General features: G+C 41.8%; 1 protein-coding gene across 2 annotated transcripts; it reads left to right on the top strand.

Annotated features, from left to right (window-relative positions):
- LOC124182999 (homeobox protein orthopedia-like) lies at nt 1-27,072 on the top strand. Of its 2 annotated transcripts, XM_046570909.1 has the most exons (6): nt 3,309-3,388; nt 3,510-3,797; nt 3,972-4,153; nt 16,419-16,605; nt 17,114-17,293; nt 24,752-27,072. In XM_046570909.1, exons 2-6 carry the CDS (start codon nt 3,767-3,769, stop codon nt 25,060-25,062), a joined length of 891 nt encoding a protein of 296 aa, XP_046426865.1. In that variant the 5' UTR covers nt 3,309-3,388; nt 3,510-3,766; the 3' UTR covers nt 25,063-27,072. The 2 variants fall into 2 exon arrangements, with proteins under 2 accessions (XP_046426863.1, XP_046426865.1); XM_046570907.1 differs by lacking the exons at nt 3,309-3,388; nt 3,510-3,797 and adding an exon at nt 1-482.
- Nucleotides 27,073-27,788: the final 716 nt, after the last annotated feature.

The raw sequence follows: 27,788 nt of genomic DNA, 5'->3' as shown, positions 1-27,788 counted from the left end.
CGGTGGGGAACGCAAAGCATCGTCGTCGAGGTAGTCACGGCGAGGTCGGAAACTCGCGATTTAATATCCCGCCCACAACCTGGGGATCGTCTACGTGGGGGATAAGAGGCGGGGGCGAATGGTCGTCTTGGTGGGAGTCGGAGGGCCGATATGGCAGTCGGCGGGCAGTCCGCTGTCTGCCTTTCAAAGGCTCGGGCCGGTTATCGATGAGAGTGTATCGTCAGGGCGCAATAAATCGACGACGAGAGTTTCACTGGGTAAATTATTGCGTCAAAAGTTGGACCGCCGCCGTCGTGCCGAGCCCGTAAAATACCACCGATAAAAGTCGCGCGGTGTCCCTTACCGGGGATCAAATATCATTCTGACGTTCGTTAAAGGAAACAGTGTTACAATCGAAGATACCTCTACCAGGATTGAGTTTCGTTCCTGGGAAGGCATGCTCAACAACATCTCCACCGGCGGCTCCATACACGGAATCCCCGGTAAATTCACCACCAGATCAATTCTCTACAATTTTACTCACTGTTCAACCTCTTCTCATCATCCCCTTGTAACACAGTTTCACCTTCCCCCCAATCGTCGTTCTATAAATTCATCTTTGTCTCTTTCTTCTACTTCTACTTCTTCTTATTCCACCCCAAGAGAAAAAAATCTGCAACGGTTTCACTACACCCGGGACCGTTTCACTTGCGATACCTCGAGTCACCTCGACGCTCCTTAGTGTTGGAAATTCTCAAGGACACGAAGAGGATATAAAAACACAAATCCACCGAGCGAAAGAGGAATGAAGTACAGACAGAGGAACCTCGAAACGTTGTGACATTTGATTCCGCAAGCCGGAAAGGCTTGGGTGCACGATTAAAAGACTAATGTATTCACATGTGTCTGGAGTATCGAGATTTCGCACCATGCCGATCAAACCCGATATGGTTTTACCTATGTATATACATGTTTGATATGGCAAACCACCGTTGAAGAAAAGTGTATTCCGGTAAAAGTTTCGCCGAATCAATTTCGTTGATGAAATAAGAGAAACGTATTAGAACATGGAGAGTATGGTATCGACTGTATACTGAATACTGTCGTCAAATCTTCGATGATCTTGAAATTAAGATGTAGGATAAAGTGTGTCGTCGTTTATTATGTACACACTCGTACCTTGCGCGACATGAAAAATATTCCGTGCGTTCAAATCACCGACGAATATCGTACAAGTATGTATCATTATCGGTTCAATGCCAAAGCGAAGTTCACTCGTGAGTCCCTACCTTGGTTGTAGGGAAAGAAGAACAATTTGAACCGTCAAAAGAATAAAGGTCCGTCAAACTGATCAGTGAAAACGGAGCTACAGTTTTGATTGATCAGCGATGAAGATAAGAACAGTTTTGAAACAATCTTTGGGGTGACTTTAATATTGGCATCACGTTTTTGCTCCACTTATCCGATGCTCAAATTCCATACTCAGCAAGAGTATCGAGTAACAGAAAATACAAGAAAAATTCAAATGCGACAGATTTCAGCAATGCGGTAGCGAACGCACGTGGCGTGTTTTTGCACGGTTCCTTCTAATTCCCTCCACGGGGCCACGAGCTCGCGGGTCTGATAAGCGTAATTAACTTAACTCACTCAGATTAAATTAGCCGAGAAGTTAAGGAACCAGTAGAGTTGCTCGACCTCGAGCCAGACACACCTCACAATCAGCCGTCGGTTCGGTCTCCGTCGGATGTGGCCGACAGTTAACTTCGCCCGAACTACTCGCGGTTTCGACGTTACTTTTTCTCACTTTTAACCCAACCATCGATCTTCTCAACCCTTTCGCACGGTTTACTTTTTGCGAGAAACGTACTAAACCGCGTGTGACAATAAATCCGCGAATTGACTGCAACGTTATTAAAACATATCATCATCGACGGAGGTGCGACGACGAATCAATGGTGCGTCGAATGTTCGATCCACCGGAAACACCGGGCGACATTTGACCCGGGAGGAACAGTTCTTGCCGCGATAGTATAGAAATGGTGTAAAAACTGAAAAGTAGTAGCGAGTCATGTGTCCGTAAAACACGGAGGTACACGAGAGGAAGCGCGTCGATGAAAGGCATCGGCGTGTCGGTGTCTAATTAGTATTCTTAGACGCTACTTAAACAAGTCTACTGTGAGTTAAAGTTTGGTTAGAGTCCTTTTATTTGATTTAAAACTTCTTCACTTCGGGTATTATGTATACCCCGTATACACACGTATCGTATACCATACGCTCAAGATCACACACCAGACGACACTTAGCCGTCGTTGCCCCGCTGCTGAGGGTGCTGCACTCCTATGTGCATTTATGCCCATTGCCTACACCACCTCGGCTACTTGCTGCTACCATGCGACACTCCTTTACCTCGAAGTGGAAGAATTATGTGCCCGGCGTAACGCGGTGCAGACGATGAGGTTGCAGGTTCAAGTGCCAACTCGACACTTCCACCATATAACAATTGTACGCTGCGAGATTTCACGGTGATGTTTTCACCCCTTTTGGCACGTCAGTGTGCATCGTTCTGCAAGACGGTTTCGGATTGAGGTACCGCTGCGGTAATGACCTACGGGTTTAAAAGGCGCGCCGAACATCCGGCGGTATAATAAAGAAGGTTTGCCCGCCAATAAAATTGGTATAAAACCATCAGAGATGACCGTAAAAATAAAACAGGAATAAAGAGGCGAGTTGTAAACTCGGTTCTCATTGATACCGTCCCTATACACCCGTGGTTTAGTGAGTCGATACACCCTCCGAGGTGGTCCGTGTCCCTATCTACGATATATCACAAACTTTAGAGACCGGCCGCGCTTTTAGCGTAACACCGGTAGCCGGGTGTGGAGTACGTTAGAAAATCATAAGCTGAAATGGAAACGACTCACGTGGTGAAGACGGAGTGCCGCAGATACTTACATGATCGTTTTCGTGCCCGAGTATTACGCAGGCATGTAAGAATCTATTTCTGCTGGTTTGCAAACGTACCCCATATGCTCTTGCTGTACTAACTAGTTCATTGCGTAATAAGCATACTTATGGTGCAACGGTAGGCAGGTTCAAGAGTCGCGGTTGTGGTGGTCGTGCCTGTGAGCGAGCCACACACTCCGAGACGACTAGTCGAGTGTCGGGGGTACGTGGGGATGGACAAATGTGTGGTGGTATTTGTTCGCCTAGAAGCAGAGGCCGGTGACGATTCTAACACCTCGATGCTAAGTGACCAACCGGCGTTCGTGCGTCTCCTCCCCGTCGTCGGGTGTACCTCTGGGTGCGCGAACGACTCGCTCCTTAGCCGCTTGGACTGCACGTAGGAGCTACTGCTCCTATACAAATTTAAACTGCACCAGGACCGAACGAACGGGTGGCGGCAGCAACGGTAAGGAGGATGAGAGGAGCAAAAAGGAGGAGGAAAACATCGAGAACAAACCGTGCGACGGAGGAACGGTGGATGAAAAGGATAAGCAAAAACTGCGCGTAAAACCAAACATGCATTGCAGTGAGGTGGAGTAGAGGAAGAGGTGGAGGAGGAGGAGGAGGAGGAGAAAATACGGAACGGAGTGTAAAATCACCGGTGAATGTAACGCTGGATAAGGAGAAAAGGAGCCGGTGCGCCATTCTGGCAACTTTGTGACCTGGAGTCCTTCTTTTCACCCTCCGTAGGAATAAGAGATCTCCCGCACCTTAGCAAGCAAGAATCGAACCAATTTTGGGGGTGAATTTAAGTGACTTCAGCTTCGACGGGTTGCGATCAACTATGCTCGGATCAGACGCGCTCACCATTGACGGTGTGTGCAGCAATGGTCTCGCTCTGCTTTAAGTGTCTCAATGTTCCTAATCACACCTACCAGTATACTTTCCATGCGCGAGTGTCCGTTATCTTTTTCTCTCACTTCGTTCTAACGGAGACGTCCAGTGGACGATACACTGAACGACCCCGACCCGGTGCTTCATGATTTCAGGAAACTCGGGGTCGATCGGTCAAGGTGACGACAAACCGGCGAAGCAGAAACGGCATCGGACGAGGTTCACACCGGCGCAGCTCAACGAGCTGGAGAGGTGTTTCAGCAAAACGCATTACCCCGACATATTCATGCGGGAAGAAATCGCAATGAGAATCGGACTGACGGAAAGTCGCGTTCAAGTAAGTCCCATTAAAAGTACTAATATTGCTACTTCGTCGTCGTCTTCTTCTTTTTCTTCTTCTACAATGTAGGTTGTTCCATCCCATCACCGTTACAATTACCCGAGGCTGAAGCTAGCAGCCAGAACTAGCAGCCAAACGTTCCAATATTCATTTGAACAAGGTGGTGAAGTGCGAAAATAAAAATTTTGTGAAACACCTTGAACCCCCAATACTTTTATAGAATCATGAGGGTAAAATTGAATTGCATTTCTTCTATTCTCAAAGAGTTCAACTCGTTTGGCTGCCAACTCTTTCTGCTAGCTTCAACTTCATTTACAATTACCACTACCCTAAACGCTAACGTTATAAGCAGCTAATCAGCCGGTAAATGCTGCTCAGTCGGTTAAATTCCTGCAGGCCGGCGTGCAGCTATGTGTATAAGGAGTTTACGGGAGTTGTTTGAGAATCAATTGTGAGGCCTAATGCGGCTTTTTGGATTAAACTGATGCGGCGAAACTTGCGAGTTGCTAAGCCCTCCGACGAATGCTCTACGGGGGTTGAATTTTCCCGACCGCCATACTGCACGCTGCGCCGCGATTTCGTCCACCCAAGCATTACATCATCTTCAAAAAGTGAAAAGCATGCGCAAAAACAAATTGATGGTGTCGTATATTCGTGTGCGAAGGGAATTAGCAGACGCAAATCTAAACACAACCATTCATCTTTCTCCCATTCTATTCATCCCCGTCTGGGTAAACCTGCTCCACGCATCAATGACAATTTCACGTTTAATATCCGTGCTTTAGGATGTTCGGAAAATTTATCCAGAACACGTTAAACGCGATTATCCGTTCAGTTTGATTACGATCCTGACGATTGATCGAGTTGCAAACGATTAACTTGTGCGGGCATTTCATTTTTTTTACTCTTTTTCCTTTTTTTTTTTTTTTTTTTTTGTTCGAGGCGTCGTTTTTTCATCGAAAGGAACCGTTCAGTGAAAGGGCGGAAAATCGCGGGGGGTGCGTAAAAAGTGGACCTCCGTTTTTTGAGCCGCCCGACACGTCGGGAAAAACGCCGGACTAATAGAATATCATGAAAATTTTATCTCCTGCTCGAACCGTCAGTCAACCAACGTGTGCCGTCTGCATATAAAATGAGGGTGGAAGCGCGCGCTGCGCGAAATTCACTCACTTATATAGCACGGAAACTGACAGGCTCGTGCGAAAGTGTGAGGTGATATTTTTATACGAAACCCTTAATCGGCAAGGATTCCGCAATTATTACACAAATTTTTCTTCTTACTACTAATATCGTAAATTAGGTGGGTACGTTGATAATGCTTTTCACCGTTTTGAATTAATAACACGTGTTTAACGTCTGTTCGTCTAACTAATTAACAAATTAAGATACACACTCGAAAACGTAACGAACAAATTAGAATTGCAGTTGTAATCGGAAAATTTAATATTACCCGCAATTATAAAGACTCCATAAATTGAACACATTTTCAAAACCGGTGGTTTCAAGATGTTTCTGTAGTCATTTTTGTTACAAATAACGCTAAATGGTTTCTGATGATATTAATTCTGATAAAGTTTTAATGCTTGCGAGAGAATATCGTGAAAATTTTATTGTATTCCTGAATTGGCTGGTAGGACTTGCCGTCTAAGGCGTTTTATGAGTTTGCGGTATCTCGGTTGGTAGGAAAAGGCTCGTGAGAGTCAATCCAAAGACTAAAACTTTTCGAACGCAGGAAAAAAAAATAAAATAAAATCCGATCGATAATTATACATGGTTAATAAAATTGAAAAATATAGTAACAGTCCTAAAATAACTTGTTCGAGATCCTATATCGATGAAGAAAAGCGTTCGCGATTGATTCTCGGTCGCTGTAACGAAAAATTTTGAAATTTCATTCAGAAGACAGAACAATTTTCATTTCTCTACTCAACGGCTGCAGATCTTGAGATATTTCAATTGTTATTCCAGAATTCCTCACTGGTATTAACTATATATGACGAGTAATTAGAAGAAATATCCAGACGTTCATTTTTTTAAGAACGTTAATTCAGATTGTCCCTTGTAGAAAACGACAATGTATTGTAAAGTTAAAAAGGAAAGTCATTAATTTCTTTACCTTTCGTGATTAAATATCAGCTCGTTTCTTCATTTATCCAAATTGCTCAACACTTTCATTAAAGAAAACAATAATCAACGATTAATATTAGCACGCTAAAACATTTTTAAACATTTTTTTATAAACGTGAAAATGAATAATTCGCTGATCCAGCTAAAGTTTAGTATCGATATAAAGACAGCAGAGATTATCGCTCCGATAGCAAAGATTTTTCACGGGCTACTCAAACTTGCAAAATTCTATCTGTTGCAACAAATATCGTATCCGTCTCTGTATCGCCACCGAAACACGTTGCTAGAGTAGCATTTTTTTTTTTTACCTTGATCACTTAAACATAGTTTAATAATAAAAAAATACACACAGCCTGCGATATTCCGAAGAAGAAAAGAAAGAAAATCATAATCTCCGAAATGGCAGGAATGAAAATACGTCAAGACGTTTCAACAAGCCCTCCTAAATAATATATATATATATATATATATATATATAAACCATGTATTATCATCTCATTCCCTCCATCTTCTGGCACTCAACTTATAGGCAGACAGAGCAAGGAACAAAATGAAAGTCGTCCTCGGAGTAACGCGGCGGCAGTTCGGTGAATTCAAATCGTCGAAATGTAATTGAAAGAGAATTTCCATCGAGTTCTACGCGCATATATATACATGCGGAATTCACCCCCTATATACACCTACACCCATACAGACTAACCATGTTCGCAGACGTAAGCGTGGCCATGGTATCTCTCTCTCTCTCTCTCTCTCTCTCTCTCTCTGAAGGTACGTGTATAGGTATGCATGTACGTGGGAAGGCAGGGTAGGGTAGGCAGGCCGTCGTTTTCCACAGTTTCCAAGGGAACGTGTACCTGAAGCACGCCGAGGGTTGAGCGGCCAATCGGTAGACGCGAAAGGCGCCGGCGCCGGGCGTCGCGACGATATCGAGCGCCGCTATCAAAGGCTACTTCTTCGCTCTCCATTGCCAGGTCGTAAATATCCTCCGCCGAGGGGGCGTAAGCTTATATTTTTATTTTTTATTTCTCATTTTTTTATTTTTTTTTTTTCGTTTTTTTTTTTTTTTTTTTTTTGGTATTTTTTGTTTTTCTTTTTTTTTTTAAACAAAAACACAGGCAACAACATTATTCCCCTTTTTTTTACAAATTTCAATCGGTCCAACGTGGGCTGGAGATGTGACATTTTGTCGAAAAATTTTTGCCAGACGGTAAAACGGAGACAGGAAACCGAAGCAAACGCGTTTGGAAAATATAGGGACAAAAAACATTGCAAAAAATAAAAAAAGAAATGGAGGAAACTGTTCCATTTAAAAAAAAATATTCTTTTCCTCCGGATACATCTCGTTGTACGGGATTCGCGTATTGACTCGTCGGAAATTTGCCCGATTGTGAAAATCGAGTTCAATTGCAGAGTTTTCACGCGAATGGCTGAATTCACGGTAGAAGATTCTTCATCGTATTGTCAGTATATTTACTCGTCTCTCGCGGTCACTGGTTCCGAGTAAAATATAAGAAAAAAAAAAAAAAAAAAACCAACGAGACTTGAAAAATTCAACAGAAAATTTCGCGAGTTCGATCGCGTCAGCAATGTGTACGAGTATACAAAAGCTCCGGCTCTGTACACAGAAAATGCATTATCGGCTAACTTGCGCGTGATCAATAATTCACAGACTAGAAATAACCGTCCGGCTTGAAATCCGAGAAGAGGAAATAACGAATGATTAAATAAAAATGAGGAGCCTGGTGGATGTACAAAACAACGGGGGTGAAAACACGGAGGTGACGATTTGAAAAAAAAAAAAAAAAAAAAATAGAAATAAAAAGATATACCTACATACATATATATATATAATACGCGGGAAATTTGAATCGCTGAGATATAATTGCGTTGAATAGGTGTAAAATATCAACGCACCGATGGAATTCGATGGCGAATATCGAGTCTAGATTTCGCGATATTTTAATTGCGATTGGAGAAACGCGCTTTTTCGCGCTTTCAGGAACCGAGTGCTAATCAACCGCGGTGCGGTCTTTTTGCCGAAGCGACGATAACCGATTTAATTCCAACTTTAATTGCTAAGTAAGGGTCGATTAAACCCTGCCCTCAATTTTCGCGGCTGTGCAACGCCGTTTGAAACTGCACGTGACGTTACGTTATACGCACAAGTACCTTACAAGTATACGCGAATAAAATTTTGTGTCGGCAGCGAGCCGTTGGATAGCCATTCGCGTTTCTAGCCCTGTACAATAAGCTCGGCGGAACGACGCCAGTTAACATTTGGTTAAGTTAACTACCGGTTAAGTTAACTGCGCCAGGTAACCGTTGGACGGGTCTCTTTCGTAGACGGGGATACCGGTCTACGTCCCTTCGATTACACCCGAGCACCACTCTACGCCAATTTCATTAGGATCGGATTAGGAAAGTATTGAACCGATCTTAAAGTCGAGAGAAACTAAATTTCAAACTTCTGTACTGTAGACATTGTGCTCGAGTGTAAATGAATTTTTAAAATGGAAATTATACCTTTCGAATTTATCCTCGAGTTATATCAATCTCAGCCCATAAGCGAAAAAATAAATTCAAACTCTTGTCTTCGCCAGTTTGTTTTTTTTTTGATTCCGGAGAAGCTGTGAAAACTGAAAACCTGAACCGATGACCCTGAAAGCCTGATCAGTTTGCGGACGAAATTAAAAAAAAAAACGTGTTGACGGAGGGTAAAGGAATGTTCAAATTTTTTCGTACCTTTGCATGTTAAGTTTGAGCCTTTTGTTTTTCTAATGATTTAAAATAAATTTGAAACACCGTTCGGGAATTAAACAAATCTAAAAGCGACTTGATTTTCCACGTCTAACAGCCGAAAGTCAATTGAAAATACTAATACCTAACAAGGGATAAATAATTGATTACCAAAAAAAAAAAACCTAAAAAAATTAAAAAATCGAATCTTTCCTCCACTTTGCCAAAACTTCGAAACTTGAATTCACTCTCTCTCTCTCTAAAGACGAAAGGAGTTGGAAATTCTGACAAGTGTTTTCGGCAGAATTTTCCACTTACAATATTATAAAAAAAATAAATAAAAAATAAAAAAAAAAAAAAAGATTCACAAAATCTCGGCTCGGTTCTGCGAAATTTCAACATTATAAACGTAGCAATACGTATGATCAGGAATGATTTAGAGTATATAGGTAAAGAGAAGGAGACTCGATCTCTCACCGAGTCATATACGTCACTTGTCCATTCCCCCGGGATTCGGCAATGACACCATTCACCCGTATCCCTTGGGATTCTTTTGAAAGCAATACTTTGTAGATGGAGTCAGTCAGACTCGTGGTGACTTCTGGGCCGAATTCCCAGCGCATATGCGACTCTCCTCGTGATCCGTATACATGCCCACTCGATCTTCCCTCTCTGCGAAAATTTATACACCGTGATTACTTTCGTTCGTCCACCGCGAGACGCTAGTGTTGTACATACATACGTACGTAAAGTAATGTTCGTTAATGCCTTGGGCTTTCGTCTAACTTGTTTTCGATCCGAAGCAAAAATGCGAGTTAGATTCTATATACGAATCATGTGACAACGACCGGCGACGCAGCCGACGCGAAAGATTGGGAATCATTGTCACATAATTCGTATATGTATAGAATCCAACTCGCATTTTCTTTCTGACCGCAAACGAGTTAGACGAAAATCCTAAGGCAATAATCAAAATTACTGTATACAAGTTAAAATCATTACGAGACACCTGTTCTAGGATAAAAAAAAAATCAGAACAAGAGAACGTAAACGTGGACAATGATTCCAGCAATCCTTCTTTGTTTTTTAAAATTATTTTTCTTTCTTCCATCTATTTCCAATTAAATACCCTTTCGTGAAAAAAATTGGGCATTGTTTTTCCCATGTTCGTTTTCGACTTGTTTTATATACACGCACATACATAAGGCGTATGAGATTGCGGAGGCTCGCAGTTTTGAGAGAGGGTGAATTTTAATGCGGTATAAATATACATAGGGCACGATATTGGCCCTTACATGTCGTCGGCCGAAACTATACGCGCCACCTACGTCGCGAGGATTCCTGAGGGGTGGGGGGATGAAAGGGGGTCCGGGGGCACAGGGATGTTGGCTCAATGGACAAACTGTGTTGCCACAGCATCCCGGGAGAATTGGATCATCCGGAGCCCATTCCACCGTATCATATCAAACCCCCCCCCCCCGCCCCTCAGCCCTCGATTCTTTCGCGGAGCCTCGTCATTTTATAAATCCCGACGTATTAATGGGCTCGAGGTTTGGAAATAAGGCGACGGGACCGGCGATAAACACCGCAATTCGAAAACGAAGGCACTCTCTTTATACCTCTGAACGTCAACACGGTACAAGAAGAAGACGAAAGGAGATAAAGGATTGAGAAAACTATCGATGAACGAGGATGGAACAATTTTTTCTACATAGATATTTTTTATTCTTTACCGGGATTCTCCGATACGACTTTTTCTGTTTTTTTATTTTCACAGTAGAGAAATTACAACAATTTATGCCCAGAAAATATTTCATTGGATCGTAGAAGTGTAACGAAACTGAAAAAAAAAAAAAAAAGAAATTGCATACCGAATGTAACGCTTAATACACCATTGATCGTTTAATTTATACACAATGAATGGAAACCGAGGTTTTCAAAGATCCGACGTGGATGAGGTTTAATAACGTTTCCATTAACGTAACGAAACGCTGATGAAAACAATTAGTATCTTGGAATTTAAAAATAACTCACAAAGTGTTGTGTTTTCAAAATATGATCACGATACGATTAACTCAATTTCAAACAATTGTAAAGTTGCGAAATAATAGGGAATCTTTTAAGCACGCATCGTTACAATTGCGTTACCGCGACAGTTAATTCAGACCTGGTTTCGACGTTCCGAATGTCCCATGAAAGGACACACTTGCAAACGGTCCAAAAACCATTCAACCAATTCCCATGATCAAGGGATGGTTCATCTCCTTATTCCCAAGAGACGCTACATCCGTTATATATCCCGTTGTGCATGGCTATTGCAAGCATCGTTTTCCGCTGTTTATACATATCCGCGGTGAGGTTAATTCCATGCAGCGTGAAATTTCGGTTTAACCGGTAGTTACGACTAATTTCACGACGCGCGGAGTGTGAGCACTAAGTCGGAGATATTGCCAACGTAAAATAATGATAAAACGTAAAGGGATCAAGTTTAACCGGCAAGCGAGTAATGCGGGAACGCGTGTATATGTACATGTTACAGCTGGCGCGTCCTTAAAACGCTCACTGCATGCGTACCGACAACGAGAAAACAATTTCTCTATCGTTTTATAATAATCGCGGTGATACCAACGATTTTCGGCTGCTCCGAGATATGGAAAGAGGTATATCTTGAAATTTGTATACTGTGATAAAAATGAAATCATCACTGAACCGGAATTTTCTAAATACATTCTACATCCGTACTGATTAAATTGTAATCTCGTGTTATCGCAGTCCAAAATGTCTACCATTTAGTAAGAAAAAATTTGATCAATGTAGTTTTTACTCCTTCGCATGTACAGGACCGAAAATGTCGAATAGAATGTGTATTTTCTATTTTTACACTTCTTCTGGTTCTATCTTCAAATGTATCTCATATTCGTAAAGATCGGTCTTTTTCACGCTAAAACAAATGTCAGGCTTTTTTGGACGAGACATAAAGTCCCGAAAATTCAATGTTAAACGTGTTTCTTGTAAACGCTGAGATCTGAAAATTGGAGGATTTTCATATCTTTGTCTACACTACCTCTATAACATATCCAAATGACAGCCACATCGAAAAGTATGCACTAAAAATCTGTCCGAAAGTTGACGGATCGACTCGTATATTCCCTTCTTCTTTCTTTTTTCGTGCTTATTCTTGTTCTTGTGATGGAATGAAAAAATTTGGCACGAAAATAGCGGTGTCTGAAAATAGAAAGAAGACAGTAGCTGTTCTACGGTTCTAGGATAAATTTAATTTGGACAGCTATTTATCCTCCCTTATCTTAGGAGGTCCTGGAGGGTATAGGATGGTTCTAGAGAGAGTTTCGCGAAACCCCGGGAGTCCCCGAGGGTGGTCTGGGTAATGCGCCTCGGCCGGTACCTCACCACCTCCTCTTCTCCCCCCCCCTCTTCGAAGATCTCCCGTCTGCCATCATCAATCAGACCGCGAGAGTCGGTTCGCGTCGCCTGATTCGCACCCTTTGCTTTGTTCACTTCGCCGCATACCCTCTGAACGTGCATCGAAAAGCAGCAATAATCGTACATGGGAAACAAAAAAAAAAAAAAAGAAAACCGTGCTTTTCGAGAATAACGTCATAAAATTTTAAAGACTGGACGCAAATTCACATTCGTTGGACAGAAATTAGATAACCTTTTCGGAAGAAATCAAAGGACTTTTGTCAACTATTTTAACAGATATTGTCAGAATCAATGGGGTCGAGAGTGCCTTCATTCGTGCGCTGTAAAGTACCGATACACTCCAACCCTCGAATGTGGATTCTGCAAAATTGAAGAGTCACTTCACAATCAGCTCACGATTGAATTACCTACTATGACGATCCATTGTTTCGCAGTGGGATTTCTAGGTAATGAATTTCAAACTCGGCGAATAATTCAAAGATCAAGATACCACGAAATCGGAGTTTCCTGGGTGAAACACTCGATGTGGCCTCTTTGCCTCGTTTCTAATTTGACTAAAAACAATAATCCATGATAATACCTAATCGTGCTGTGCCTGTGAAAATTTTTCGTCATGGTCCCTCCCGCGGATCTGGTCCGGCAAAAGGTCCCATTCCAAAACCAGATTTCGATCCCGTACAGCGGACTTTCCGTATCCCGCACCAACACAAGTATATTATAGGGTCGTATATCTCCCGAGGGTGCCGAGCTCCAGATCCTCCCGCTTGCGTTGATGGCTCGATCAATTTATATCAACGCCCGCTGAACCTCCTTTACGAGTCCCTCCCCCCCATTTGCCTCTCTCCCGTTTCTCCCTTCTCGGCATGGGCCGCCAGCCTCGATCCTCCCCAACGTTCGAGGTAACCGTCTAAACTTATCCTACTCGAATCCGTTAAGCGATTGCTTGGAAAGCTCGCGTGTCCTCCGCGACCGATCGAAAAATGACTTGGAAGACAAAGAAAAAAAAAAAAAACGAGAGATTAAACAGTTTCGTCCGAGGTCCCGAAAACTATGGGGCCGTGATTTTTTGTCCAGGTGTACCGCTTGCGGAGGCCAATTCACCTTTCCAAGTGCGGCTGGCGGACGCAGCTGTCCGACCGACGCGTGCGTCGGCCTAATCGGTGGATGATTGATCAATTTTTAAAAAGCAATATTCCTAATTGACTCAATATACGCGTATCACAGACTCGATTCGGACCCGAGGGAAGACCGGGATCCGCTGGGTTCTACCCTTCTCGGGCATATTGTTAGTCATCGAAAGGTGCGCGCCTCTATCTACGCCCGAATCGATACACGCCCGGTTATACCTATAGACAGTGTTACTGGAGTCCTCGGAAAGCTCACCTGGGTCGCCCCAAAGTTGTCGATCACGGTCAACCTCGACTAACCGATGGTCAATATCATTGACGGCCATTGATTAGCCGTGATGAAAAAGAACCGTCCTTCGGGTAAACGCCGCTGGAATGGCAACAAATACCCGGTTGCTTTCGTTCCACGCAGCCGATGTTTGGATTCGAAGAGTGGAACGCGATCAGGTGACTCCGCGTTCGAGTATATAGGGTAAAGACGAGCTGGGAGTAAAAACCGGCAAGAAGCTTCTCGATCAATTGAGCCACGCCACCGCCTTCCGCTCTTTTCCATTAGGTTGTTCACGAGGCGGATAACCTCGGGGTTGTAGGCACACAAAACGCGTTGGCTTTTAGTCGGTGTTCGCGCGTGAAATCAGTGCAACCGCACCTACCCTGCTCTGCGGTAGAGGTGGCGGCCAGAGAGAGAGAGAGAGAGACGGGAGGCGGATCGGGCGAGTGAGAGAAAGAAGGAACCCCAGGGCGCCTAGCTGCTGGGGTGCGGGATCGCGCCTCACGCATCCTAATACGCAAGGCTAACCGCTCGGTCGTTCCCAGTCGACCCCTGACCCCCGCCCGCCGCAATATCACTTCCTAAAAGTCAGCAGGTTCGCATGAAGGGGTGAGAAAAAGAGAAAGAAGAAAAAACAACTCGTAATGAATCTCTGCGTACGCTGGACTGGAAAGGTTGAATTCGATTGAAATTGGTTGAATTGGACAACTCTCGAACGCGGTTAGTGAGACTGGCTGAACGAAATCGTTCGGCATCGAGCTTGCTCCAAAAATTTTATCCCACTAACTCGCGGTGATGGTTAGAGTTGGAGGAATTTGTACTCTCTAGCTTTTCTACTACCAACAACAGTTTCGGAATAGTTGTTTTTTTTTTTTTCATTAGATGCATTCGATCCAGCACACTTTTAGACATATGTCTAGGATAAAGATACAAGTGTAGAATGAACGTAATAAGCTCTTCCTCGATCAGAGTGACTTCACTTGTTAGTACAACTTACCTAATATAAAGTTATTTAATACCGACCATTATTCAAGATTCCGACTACGAATGTCAAGATTGAGTACAGAATCCATCCCTAGCCTGTTTCGAACCCCATTACAGAATCAGCTCCGAACGGCACAGTATTTCTGATGTCACGAACAAACATCAGAGGCTGTATCGAGCATTACAACAGAAGTTGCCGACTCACCAAGAAGGCTGAATTTCACAAATTGAATGAGAATGAGTAACACCCTCGGTAAAATTTCAGTAAGTACAGCGTCAACTTCCTCGAAGATGGTCGTTCACGCAACGGATGGTGTAAAGAACAGCGTAGGTATATACGAGCCAGGGATGTAGACGGCGGAAGTGAACGGTTCAACGGGATACACCGTCGGTTCCCATATATCCAATTAGCCGTGGGTAATCCTATCGCAACCCCCGCAAACATATACCAACCTTAGCCGGTGGTAATGCCGTGCTGCGGTACTAATTTACGACTTTACATACGAGCGAAACTGTCCATTCCTGCAGTAGCGGAACTGCCTCCGAAGTAACTCGCGGCCCTGCGGAATCCACCCTTTTCGCTCTTCTCATGTCTGATCGCACCACTCGCGGTAAGTTCACGTCTGGTACGCCAGGTCCATACCCGGTCAGCCACGGTCTCGTTCAGACCAATGGTGCCGCCGATATGAGGATGGGGTTCTCGGAGAACGCAGACCGGCTTTGCATGCGATATCAATAAATCAAGTCCGCCGGCTTTTAGGGGTCGAGGGTGGTTCGGGGGTGGCTGAAATCAACCGCGTCCTCGCCACCGCCGCACACCCGATACATCATCTATTATTTACAACCGCATATTACATCCGCTAGTGTATACATATCGATACTTGTACCTATACATATAACGTGAAAAGGATTATTACGGTGCAATGCCACCGTACGGGGGAAGAGATGTCATTTTATGCAAAGTTTCTTGTATCTTCGTTTCGATTTCGAGAGAAAAAGTTCTGAACGCAAACGCTCGATACTGAACCACGCGTCGCAATTCCCGTTTTCTTCGTTCTCTTCCGCAATTATTCTCTTATGCAATTATTGCAACCACTGATCAGAGAATCGCTTAATCTAAAACGCTTGTACATCAGGACTCTCAACTATTGGGCGGTTTCTCGGTACAACGCATGTTCATCAGGTCTCAAACTACTTTTGAACAACAGTTTATGAATTACCCACTCAGTCCACCTTCATTTCGATCTTCGAATAATTATCTACCTGAAGTTGTGATCGAACTTGAATAGCCGGTATTACCGAGTTTTGGTTATACAGTGACCGAACAGGTCAGTCGATGTGTAACCTCAAGTTCGCCATTTCCTTCTCCCAAAATACAGGCTACCAAGTTTCATTAACCCGCAATAACTTGTTGTTATAATTGAGTATCAGCTAAAACTTGAATCTACCAGCAAGCTTGATAGATCAAAGTCTCAGATATGAGCAAAATGTAAATCAAAACTTTCGAATTGATACCGAACACCGACTGACAATGATAAAAAAAAAGTGAAAACCTACAATTTAACGGTTTTTTCAGGTATGGTTTCAAAACCGTCGGGCGAAATGGAAGAAGCGAAAGAAAACAACGAACGTCTTCAGGTCACCGGGATCGTTGCTGCCATCCCACGGACTGCCGCCATTCGGAGCGATGAGCTCTGCTGCCGAGCTTTGCGGGGCCGCTGGGATGTTCCACGCACCTACGGATCGATGGGGAATGGGCCCGGGTCAGTAAAAACACAAAATACCAACTCACAAGGTCAAAATCACTAACCGATGGCCGCATCTCCGATTTTCAGACGGTTAATATGTCAGACAAGTCGGTTACGTTGGCAATGCATAATCAGCCCGCAGCGCCACCGCCGGCGGACCGCGAAACTAGCTCAACCTTTGTAAACATAACCCATGACGATCGAGTTTTTTTATTATTGGATTAATTTCCCGGTCATTGGTCACGTTGTGTTGACAAAGATTGAGCCTGCTTCGCATCCGATCCGGGTTAATTTTTCACGGCCAACGTAACCGATTGTCCAAAAAACCTGGCCGTATCAGACGTCACTGCGCACAACTGTGTGTATAAAAATTTGTGAGAAATCAAAGATATTGACAAAAAAAAAACAAGCTGCAAATAAATCAAAAGCGTAATAAATACTAGTAATAATTAAAGAAAGAAGGGGAATCGCCCCGCCTATAAGGCCAATGGCAATAACTACAACGATCACTGATTTCCCGCAGGACTCGGGCAGCTGGGTCAAAGCGGGATGGGGATGGGCGGTTTCGGCCAAAGTCTGGGTCAGCTAGGGCAGCAAGGCGGCGGAGGTCTGGGCACGTCGCTTGGTCTGGGTAACTCTGGTCTCCCAATAAGCAGTCCGTCGCAAACGGTATACCAGGCTAGCTACGGTCTAAACTCCCTCGGTAGGTATACCCACCTTAATTTTAATCACACGTATCAGGTATTTGCGTAAGAAACTTACGCCATGTTCGCAGAAATTTTGTACAACCCTGAATCTTTCTGCACCATTTCCTCGCTTCTTTGAGCAAAGTTCAATTTTTGTCAAGTTTTTTTTTTTTTTTTGCCGTCAATCACTTTTTTTCATCTCACAAGTCAGGTGAAGGTGTTTCGAAAATTCTAATACGGAATCACAGGTTTTGAATTAGCGTTGGATAACAAACGAATTATAAATTGCAACCGTTTATAATCATCGGCATACCTGATTGTTGCAAAGGAAGCTAATACCTCATTGGGAATGAATAAGATTGAATCATTCGTTTCATTCTCGATCAATTTTAAGTACCGAAAACCGATAACTTTACGCTCATATCTCTGTCTAACAACGTTCGTCATCTCAATTGAATAAAATTGAAACTATAGTTGTCCAACAACGTTTTGCGGTGAAAAATTTATCTGCAACGACGTATTTTCTGGAAAAAAAAATCCATCCATTTCCCAGTTTCATCGTTTTTCCTGTTAATCGTCAACTCTTTCTTTCAATTCTATTTTCTGCATTATTCATCAAACTTTCTACCGTCGTTGATGCTTTGCCTCGGTACATCTATAAGGCCCAAATCTCTCCATCTCGACCCGAGCTAAAGTCGTACAGCGAAGCAAAACGTGAAAAATCCTAACTGCCGAGTCAAGGGGGCAAGGAGGAAGAGAGTGTGTGTGAGAGAGAGAGAGGGGGAAAGAAAGAGAGAGAGAGAGAGAGAGGGAGGGAGGGAGGGAGGGAGAGAGATGGCTGCACCGCGGCGTAATGGTAAGCACACAGCCGGAGAGACCTCGCACCTAGGTGCGATCGCCTTGAGGTCTGACTGTGCAAACATACGGACCCAACTTTACGTTTCTGTCTCAAATTCTTGAACTCTCGAATTCTCAAATCACCACTCAAAGATTCTCTCGCACGCTTCATATACTCCACCATATGTACACATCGTATATCCATACATATAGATACATGTATAGATACATACATTGTTTCTTTTTTTTTTTTTTTTCAAAAATTTTACATAAACGCCGTATACATATGTGTATACATATTCGGCGTATGCACGCATTTGCATATACGCCGTATGCAACCAACGCCTCTAACAGAAATCCGAAATTCAAAATGAGTTGGGCAATTGATCCCGGGACTCGTTACAATCGTTCGCTAATGAAAAAAAAAAAAAAAAAATCGATACAACGTAACGATCGATTCAAGGATGACGACTTGCATGAGAGAATGTTCCTTGAAAGGATCTAAAAAAAATGTACACGTTCATCTAGACATGGTTGGTATACATATTTACCGCGCAATTGCAACGTTGTCATTCTTCGATATTATGTTGTAAGGCAAATATCGACTGTAAATCTTTACTTATCGTTCGATTTTACACCTCTATGTACATCCACAACCAAACAAAAAAACAAAAAAAAAAAAAAACTACCTTCTCTGGCCCTGGTGAAATCAACATGCATTTCCCAAAAATCCTCGACTCCGTTGGAATAATATATCAAAATTTGTTGATCAATTACATGTGACGAATGACTTTTCAAAAATACTTTTCTTTCTTTGATAATGTACACGTATATATCAATTACTGCATGTACGTGTTATACAAATTAATTGTCAGTATAATTATCATTACTTTCAGAAATCAAACAGAATCTATATTCAGCAAATATTTCAAATTTCCAACAAACGTTGCGGAATGTAAAATGGCCTGTAAAACATGCTGACATTCGTGTACCTTACATATTCTTTTATATATATATATATATATATATATATATATATATATATATATATATATAACCTGTAATAGATACGGTATATAGTACACGTACATCACATGTTCATGAGACACAGGTTCGTACCAATTACCACTCGTTACCGCCTAGAGAGTGCACAGATGCCTACGAGTATACATATACCGTATCTATAAGTGTTTGAATGATGCACGAACAATTTGACCGTGACAATTAAAAATCCATTCCAATGGTATTGAATGAATTATAACGAACTCGATCGCTTACTGCCTCTCGAATTTTTCCAACCTGCGCGCATGCCTGCTACTTACAATTGGTATATTTTATAAAAGACGATCGAGACGGATTTCAGAGGGTGAATGTCTGTCATAATTGGATCCGTGAAATGATCTCCCCTCAAACAAATCAGGCTACATAATTGTCAATGTTCCTGTCGCTTCAACTTTGACCAATTACGGATTGTCCGGAACGAAACTCCGTCAGAGATCCGCGATCGCGTTTCTGTAAAGATGATCGGGGGTTCTCCTTGGATTCGAAGGATCGTATCTAACCGGAGCTAAGTAACGAAACGGGACCGTCGCGCTACCGAGTCTTAAATCGTTTAATACACCATGTCGCACAGAAGCGAAAGCAAAAGCGGTGCAGATATAAGCAAATAGGCACAAGCATTATACATAAGCGCGTGATGAAGAGGTTAGGAAAGTATAGTCGAGGCTTATAGATACGTGCACACAAGGTGAGGAAGTACGTGTAAGAAGAAGATGGTGGAAAGTGGGAGGGTGAGAGGCGAGAGGATCGGTGCGAGACGTGGCACCCGCCTTTACGCAGCGCTCGGTAACTCGGTGAGCAAACAGTTTTTAGAGCGGGTCTTATTTTTCGTTTTTCAACGATGATTAGCACTCCCTGGACGATGAGACGACCGAGCAAACCGAGGCAACGCGACGAGACGCGGGGAAATATTCCGAGCGCTCGTTCCCGGTTCCTTGCGCCGATTGTATCGACTCTCTACCGATGCAAACAAGACTCTATGAGGTGTGAATTAAGACATTTCAAAGTGCCGAGTATAGGCAGGCGGGCACCACGGTAGTCGGCACTTCGAGTTATTATACATACGAACCGACGTTCGTACGTAAATAAGCATAACGCATGTCGGTCTACCTGCATCTCTGATCCCATACCTATGAAATCTTTCATCCTACTCGCCCCGGTAAGTCATTCCACTTCTGCACTTCACGGCATTCTGCGATGTGTGATGTAACTAGATGCACCATTTTTTTGCATATCCATTAATTGCCTTGATCTTTCGGCTAACTTGTTATCGGTACGAGACAAAATGCGAGTTCGATTCTATACGATTTACGTGACAATGATTACATCGCCAGACATTTTCACATAATTCGTACGGAATCGAACTCGCATTTTGTTTCGGACCGAAAACAAGTTAGCCGGAAGGTTAAGGCATTAATGAATGTTACCGTACACTTGAGGAAATGGATTCTGAGATAGCAAACTTTGGCTTTACGCTGGCAATGCAGATTCAACGCGTAGCAGCCGGCCGACAGCGACGCTGAAGGTTGAATCTGCATTTTCAACGTAACTGACTTGTCGAAAAAGTTAGTCGTATCGGAATTCATGTCCCCAAGTATACCATTTATGGGCATCTTTTAATTTGACTTTCAATCTCTTCGATCATCTAATTCAAAATTACTAAAATCCGACTTCGAACAAGTTTTGGCACTTGATGGCATACTCCATTGTTTGAAAATTGGGATCTACGTAGATCATCGACGCGCCTCTGGACACGATCTCCGATTATAAGTACCCAATGAATGTGTCCACAACTGGTATCAACGTGACTGAAACAGGGTGGTGACAATTTTGCTCAAGTAAAATTCCCTGATTTTTCCCGAGAAGAAATTCAGAATTCCCTGATAAGTTTCCACAAGACTTAAGTAATGTTGGATGGCTTTCGTGACTAACAGGTCCGGAAATCGTGCACCTTCGATATATAAATTTCAATTCAAAAACACGTAGTATTGCTTCGTTTCACACAAATAATTAGAAATTGAACAATACCATTGACGAATGATAGCTTAGCTGAATTTACGAAGTATAGTTGAAATTTGAAAACAATTTATAAAAAGAAATGTACATTTTTCCCTATGATAGAGATACAATTTTGGTGCGTCAGTATTTAGTGCAGGAAAGCTGAAAGGTGAGCTGAATTTCAAGCGTTGCAGAATTTTTAATAGGCAGATATAGGGGTGAAAAAAAATTGTCAACGTTGAAATTCAAGATTTCCTACAGTACAAAAAGTACAGTACCCATGAATACTCTGACTTGTCAATTTCTAACGCGTCTTATGAACATGTCAGAGACAAAAACTGTACAATATTCGTGGTATACGAAGTTAGCTACACGATTGATTGTCTTTCTCTTAACGTAAAAGAAATCTTCGACGTCCTTTCAAAAGCCAAATTGAAAAAGGTTGGGCAAGAGTAAACAGAGATTGTGTATGAATCCATACGTATTGCAAGAAGAAACTTCTATTGTACGGGTCCCAATAGAATTTCGGAATTCGTTGAAACTATTAAAAGCGCGGACTATTCATTTATAGAATCTCGCCAGAATCCCGCCTGCAGCTCTTTCGGTATTCCTATTCGCTAAAATCGCGAGATGTTGAGTCACGGAAGTCAATGAATGACTAATATCAACCGGGAAAGATGTCTTCACGTGGTTCTGGTTGGGTATAACCGTGGTAGTTCGGTCGGAATGTAAATTTGACATTGCAATTGTGGTATATCAAAAGTCTCTCTCTCTCCAGGAAGGCCGAGCGTTCCTTGGTTAGCCGTCAGTGCATTTTGTATTTACGAAATTATAGTAATTCCTAGTTATCATCTAGCGACGTCAATATTACATGAAAATAGTCTCACGATGGCTCATTTTAATCATCATTTTTTTCCGGAATGATAGAAAGTATCTCAGTTGTGCATTTTTTGATCCCTGAAATGCGGGAAACTTGGCAATAGTGACGCGTGTCTAAAAACCACAAATTATTTTGACGATTTTTGGGATGTGAACCCTTCCCGTTCGTTGTATTATTTAATATAGGGTGAAAAAAAGGTGAGTTTGCTCGGTCGGTAAGGGTGGGAGTAGTAAATGACCTCAGGATTACTAACGAACCCCACAACGAATGGAAAAAGGAAATTGTGGTATCTGAAAATTGCAGTTTCAAGTGTTCTTTTTCGTACGTAGCAGCTGGGCTATCGGGCCCGCTTGCTGTATCATGGCCACCGGTTGCCGCCGGCTACCGCGAGCATCATAAAATCATTTTCACGGGCCCATTCAACGTCGGTGGGCCCGATCGCCCCCACAAGGTGTTTACGACTGCTGCTGTTGCTGCCGTGGCGCAGAGCCGCATAATCAACCCTTCCCGAACCCCATAAGCGCAACCGTCGCTAGAGACGCTGCGAGTGTGGAGTAGATGTGCAACATCAAAAGCTAACCTAGGCTTCTTGAACACGCGAAGTGGTGTGTTCCTGGATATACGCGTCGTTTTTACACGTTGTTTATACAGGATACGACTTCGCGGAGATCGTCCTGCATGCGGCGTGCGGATGAATCGGTTTTCTTTTCTTTTTCTTTTCTTGGTTTCTTTTTTTTTTTTCTCTATCTTAGCTCGTGTCTTCTTTTTACTTTTTAAGAGAAGCTCTAAAAGCTGACCCAGGTAGCGAGTCGGTTTTGTACGATTTTCTTCAGTTCCTTGTGCTTTGCTGTTTTATACTACCGGGTATAATGGTTATTTTGCCTCGCACACATTTCATATGAAAGTGAGGAGATCGTATGGAAAGCGAATTTTTTGTTTTTCTGACAAGAATCAGTCTGTAAACCTAAAACCCGAGATTTTATGAGGATGAAGTTCGTAGTGTTGGGGTAACGATGCAATTTCATAGGACAACTGATTCTACCGCAAATTTAAATTTACCTAAAATTCGGTGAGCATAGTAAAACAGAACCATGGTATAATTCGTATTTTGTAAACTCAAAATCTTCAAAGTAATTCGCAAGTTGTAAAGTAGTAATTCAATGTCCAATTTTCCGTTGGGTTGCGAAAATGTATCGAAGTCGAACCAAGAGCGATTTAAAAACCTTTTTTTGCGCATACGATTATTTCAGATATTCTCGGATACGTTAATATTAAGTATGTTTTTATATTTTTCTTCAATTTTCCGTAAAATCTATTTTTCTATTCTCTCGGTGTGTGCATAACAATTTGGCGAATACCGAATTTTCCACCGTATCGTAACAAACCGAATGAAAATGTTCCGATCGATTTAGGGCGAAGCAACGCACGGCCCGAATTCAGTTGTCCTAAGAGGATGCTACAGTCAGTCTTTACCGACTGAGTGAAATTTCACTTACTTTGACAATTACCTACGATCACGCATCACTAACGCAAAAACCCTACTTATAGCATTATTCTGTGTGCAATGCCGGTCAAAGACGTCCGAAAACTTTTTTGTTTCAAGCTACAATAACGCCAGAAAATGTATTCCTACGATAAGTAGTAATTGAATTACGGTAATACATTTCCTGGCATTATTGTCGCGTAAATAAAACTTTCTCTTAGATATTCGCATCCTGCGTTGTACAGTAATATTCATTAATGCCTTCCCGTTCCGGCTAGTCAACAAAATGCAACTTCGATTTTGTATACGGAGAACAAATTTTGAACTGGAAAAGTGTCCGCCAAAAGCAAGAAATAGTGGTTCAACAGATCGTAGCAATGTCGCTCATAGCAATAAGGGAAACAATCCGATTGGCGCTCAGGAATCAAAGAACTTTTGCTGAAGCAACGCCATCTTAATTTTCCTCTAGTTTAGGGACATTTTCTATACACGGCGATAATCCTCCTATTTTCTAACCTACGAATTACGTGACAATGACTCCCATTATCTCACGTCGTCTTCATCGTTAGTCATTTTCACATAATTCGTATAGAATCTAGTTCGCATTTTGTTTCGGACCGAGAAAAAGTTAACCGGAAAGGGAAGGCATTAATGAATATTACCTTACGTAGAACGGCGCTACCGGTTAGCTTCCTCGCGTAAGCGATGCGCAAGCGTAGGTAACAGTCAAAATAAGTGATATCTTACTCTGCCTGTAAAGACTGACTGTACTTCACATACCTGGACAATCTCTCGAAACTTGAAAATCAACCGCGCATGCGCGACTTTCATCGGCTGTTCGTGCAGGCTGGCCATCTCGAGTTTTCAGCTGTCAAATTCCGTTTCGATACGAATTTTCGAGGTTAGAATCTCAAATAATTTAGGCAGCGACTCGGAGATGTTTGGAAAGCATTTGTTATCGGGTCGGAAAGTTGATTCGTCAAAGAGCGATCGTAACTCAACGCTTACGCTCTTTGAAACTTCAAACGTAGAAATTTTGCGTAGATTGGCCGGCCTGCGTCGCATACAAGAATAAGATTTCGCCGACCAATGAGATTGAATTGTTCGGCGCATGCGCGGTTGATTTTCAACTTTCAAGAGATTTCCCCGTTACAGGAATCCTCTCAAACGGAACCGGCACCCATCCACTAACCCTCGGATCACTCGCATTGATTACAGGGGGTGTTCACGTATCGGCGTCTCGAGGTTCCCCACCCGGGAGTTCGTCGGTCGGCGGTGGTCAACCGGGCAGCTTGGGTCCCGGTTTAAACTGCGGTCAGGGTTCCCCGGGGGCAGCTTCCGGCGGTGGAGTATCCTGCGTCGGTACGGACGGAAGCGGCGAGGCAACCGACTGGCGGGGCGCCCATAGCATCGCGGCGTTGCGACGCCGGGCGTCGGACGCCTCCCAGCAGCAGTACAGCCCCCAGCCTCCACCCCCGGGACCCCCTCAGTACACCGGCCACGATCTCGAGTACAGTTCGGTATACTAGGGCGAATTATCCGCCCCCATATCGCCCAACATTTTTTACTCGCTTGCTGCTCTCGTTTACTTCCTCAGATTGTTTTTACCCTCTTCAGTTTCGTTTTTGACTTTGTTTCATAGGATTTTTTTCTATTTTATTGTTACTCTGTTTTTTGTTTGTTTTTCCTTTTTCTCTCTTCATTTTCTTCTATTCCCTCGATTCTCGTGAATTTTTTTTTTTTTTACCTACCGCACGACAGCCCTGACGATCGTGTTTTGGCTGAGGCACATATGTCGGAAAAACAAAGAAACAGAGTAACACGAGTTTTTAATGAAAATTGAATAATATCGTTGTGTGATTTGTACCGTGTCTGATTATGAATGATACGGTACTTTTATCACCAATGCATGTATGCGTTAATGCGTATACATACTTTTAACGATATTCTTCTCTTCTCTCACTCTCAAGCTTCTTTGTCGTTTCGCGAGGATACGTTGTTCTCGTATGTTTTCTTTTATTTTACAATTATGTTCAACGAGGTGCCGTTGAGTTGGTTGTAATTTTTGTTTTTTTTTTTTTATTTCGCTAAATCGAACTTGGAGAACAAACAAAGGAAAGAAAATAAAACAAGAAGAATTAAAAGAGAATAGAAACGAAATGGACGTGAATAATGTAATTTAATTATACAGCGTATTTAAATGAACTGCAATTTTCCGAAGTTGAGGTATACGATATAATAATAATAATAATAATAACAATAACAATAACGATAAAAGAAAATCATCACTGCGGGTACGATATTTTATCTATAGTATAACAATATGTAGTGATATGTAGATGTATGATACCTAGTGCAAGAAACGAGGCATTGTAAATAGAGTCAAGAAATATGAAGTTATAAAACACACAATATCAATCATACTGTATCAGCTGGTAATTGTATACAACTTGTGGTTATAATTTTGAAGCCAGGAAAAAAAAAAATAGTAAAAAAATCCCGAATCGAGACGAAAAAATGTTTAAACAAATTTTCAGACATGAGGTCCATAATTGTTGCACGATTTTTCTCGTAAACGGATCTCATTGTTCAATTGGCATAAGAATTTCAATTCGTAATAATTTTACCGATAACACATTCAATTTTCATTATTCGATACCCTACTTATTATCACTTCAACAGACGAGAAAGGAGAAATGTCTGAGAAATTGGTTAACTGTAATTATATACGATTATATTATGTTATAGCGCGTTATGAATTGACGAATAATAAAATGTTTTATCGTTGTCTCGATATATTAAAATACACACACACATATATATATATGAGATGGAACTTTTGTAAATAAATTATGTACCTATAACCTATGTCAATCACGTCACGATAATTCCAGGGGTGAGTTGTATCCACTCATGTTAAATTGGTAATCGATACGGACAGCAAAAATCACGATAATAATAATAATAACAATAATAATAATAATCGTTATTACTATTATTATTGTATGGTACGTAAAATTTCATCTAGCAATTAATTATCACAGGGATAAAATCAAGGATAATTATCTCTACCGTATTATTGTCACATCATAAACATACGTAAAAACCATGGCGGAGTCGTTAACATAATAAAATCGTCAAATAAAGAGCAGCGTATCGACGAACTGTTATTATCGTTATTATTGTTATTATTATTATTATTATTATTGTTATTGTACGTAAATACGTGCGTATATAAGCACGGAAAATAGGTATGTATGTATAACGTATGACGAAGTGCAAGCAGAGTAAAAGACAAGAGTATGCTTTTAAATTGTGATATTTTCGCGGGCACATCTAATGTATTCGGTTTGTCGTTGATTTTTTTTTTTTTCTTTGTTTCTCCTCACATTTTCTCCTTTCCCTCCCCACCCTTCAATAAAAATCCATGCGTAATGGTATTAAAAACGATGACAGCAAAAACAAAAAAAAAAGAAAAAAAAAAAAAAACAAACATACTCCACATGTAGGAAAAGAAACCCGCGGGCAACGAAATCGCACGTTTGTAACGGGGATGTGAATTCAATATAATAATAATAATTATTATTATTCTAGTTACGAATTTATCATAGATATTAAAAATAACAATAATAATATTAATAAAAGTTGTAATAAAAATTTGAAAAATATGATTAAAACGAGAAAGACAAACATTGACACACATACGTCTCTCGCGCACACACACACACATACATCCACACTCACACACAAACAAACACGCGTACGCGCAGACAAGAAAGAAACTATCATAGATAAAGTTGAATAATGATATAGCATTAATTAATATTAGGCCACAGGTATTAGTTATGTCGATGTAATAAGCTACAACGTATACGATTTTTAATGTACAAAATATTATATATTATACTTACAACCATATGTTACATATATATTATAAGTATATTAAATACATTATACACACAGACGCGTAATTACGTTTCTGTAGGTGCAGGATTGAAACTTCCGTTTCATTCTAATTTGGGTTATGTACAATTTCTCAGTTAGAAGAAAGCGATAGTCGTAAATAGCAAAATCGTGTTCAAATATTTTTCTGTTTTTAATTTTTTTTTGTTTCTTTTGCGAAAAAATTCTTTGCAAAAATATGGAAAATTTCTAGCCATAAATCGAGGCGAAATTTAGACACCGTTGCTCGCCCTGCACCTATGAATGAAACGTCGAATAACTCAAGGGAGGAAATGTCACGGCGCTAAAAAGG

This window comes from Neodiprion fabricii, chromosome 5 (genome assembly GCF_021155785.1).
Source record: "Neodiprion fabricii isolate iyNeoFabr1 chromosome 5, iyNeoFabr1.1, whole genome shotgun sequence".
NCBI classification, from domain to species: Eukaryota; Metazoa; Arthropoda; class Insecta; order Hymenoptera; family Diprionidae; genus Neodiprion; species Neodiprion fabricii.
Note: the sequence above shows the minus strand (reverse complement) of the source record. Positions and strands in the feature narration are given on the sequence as shown.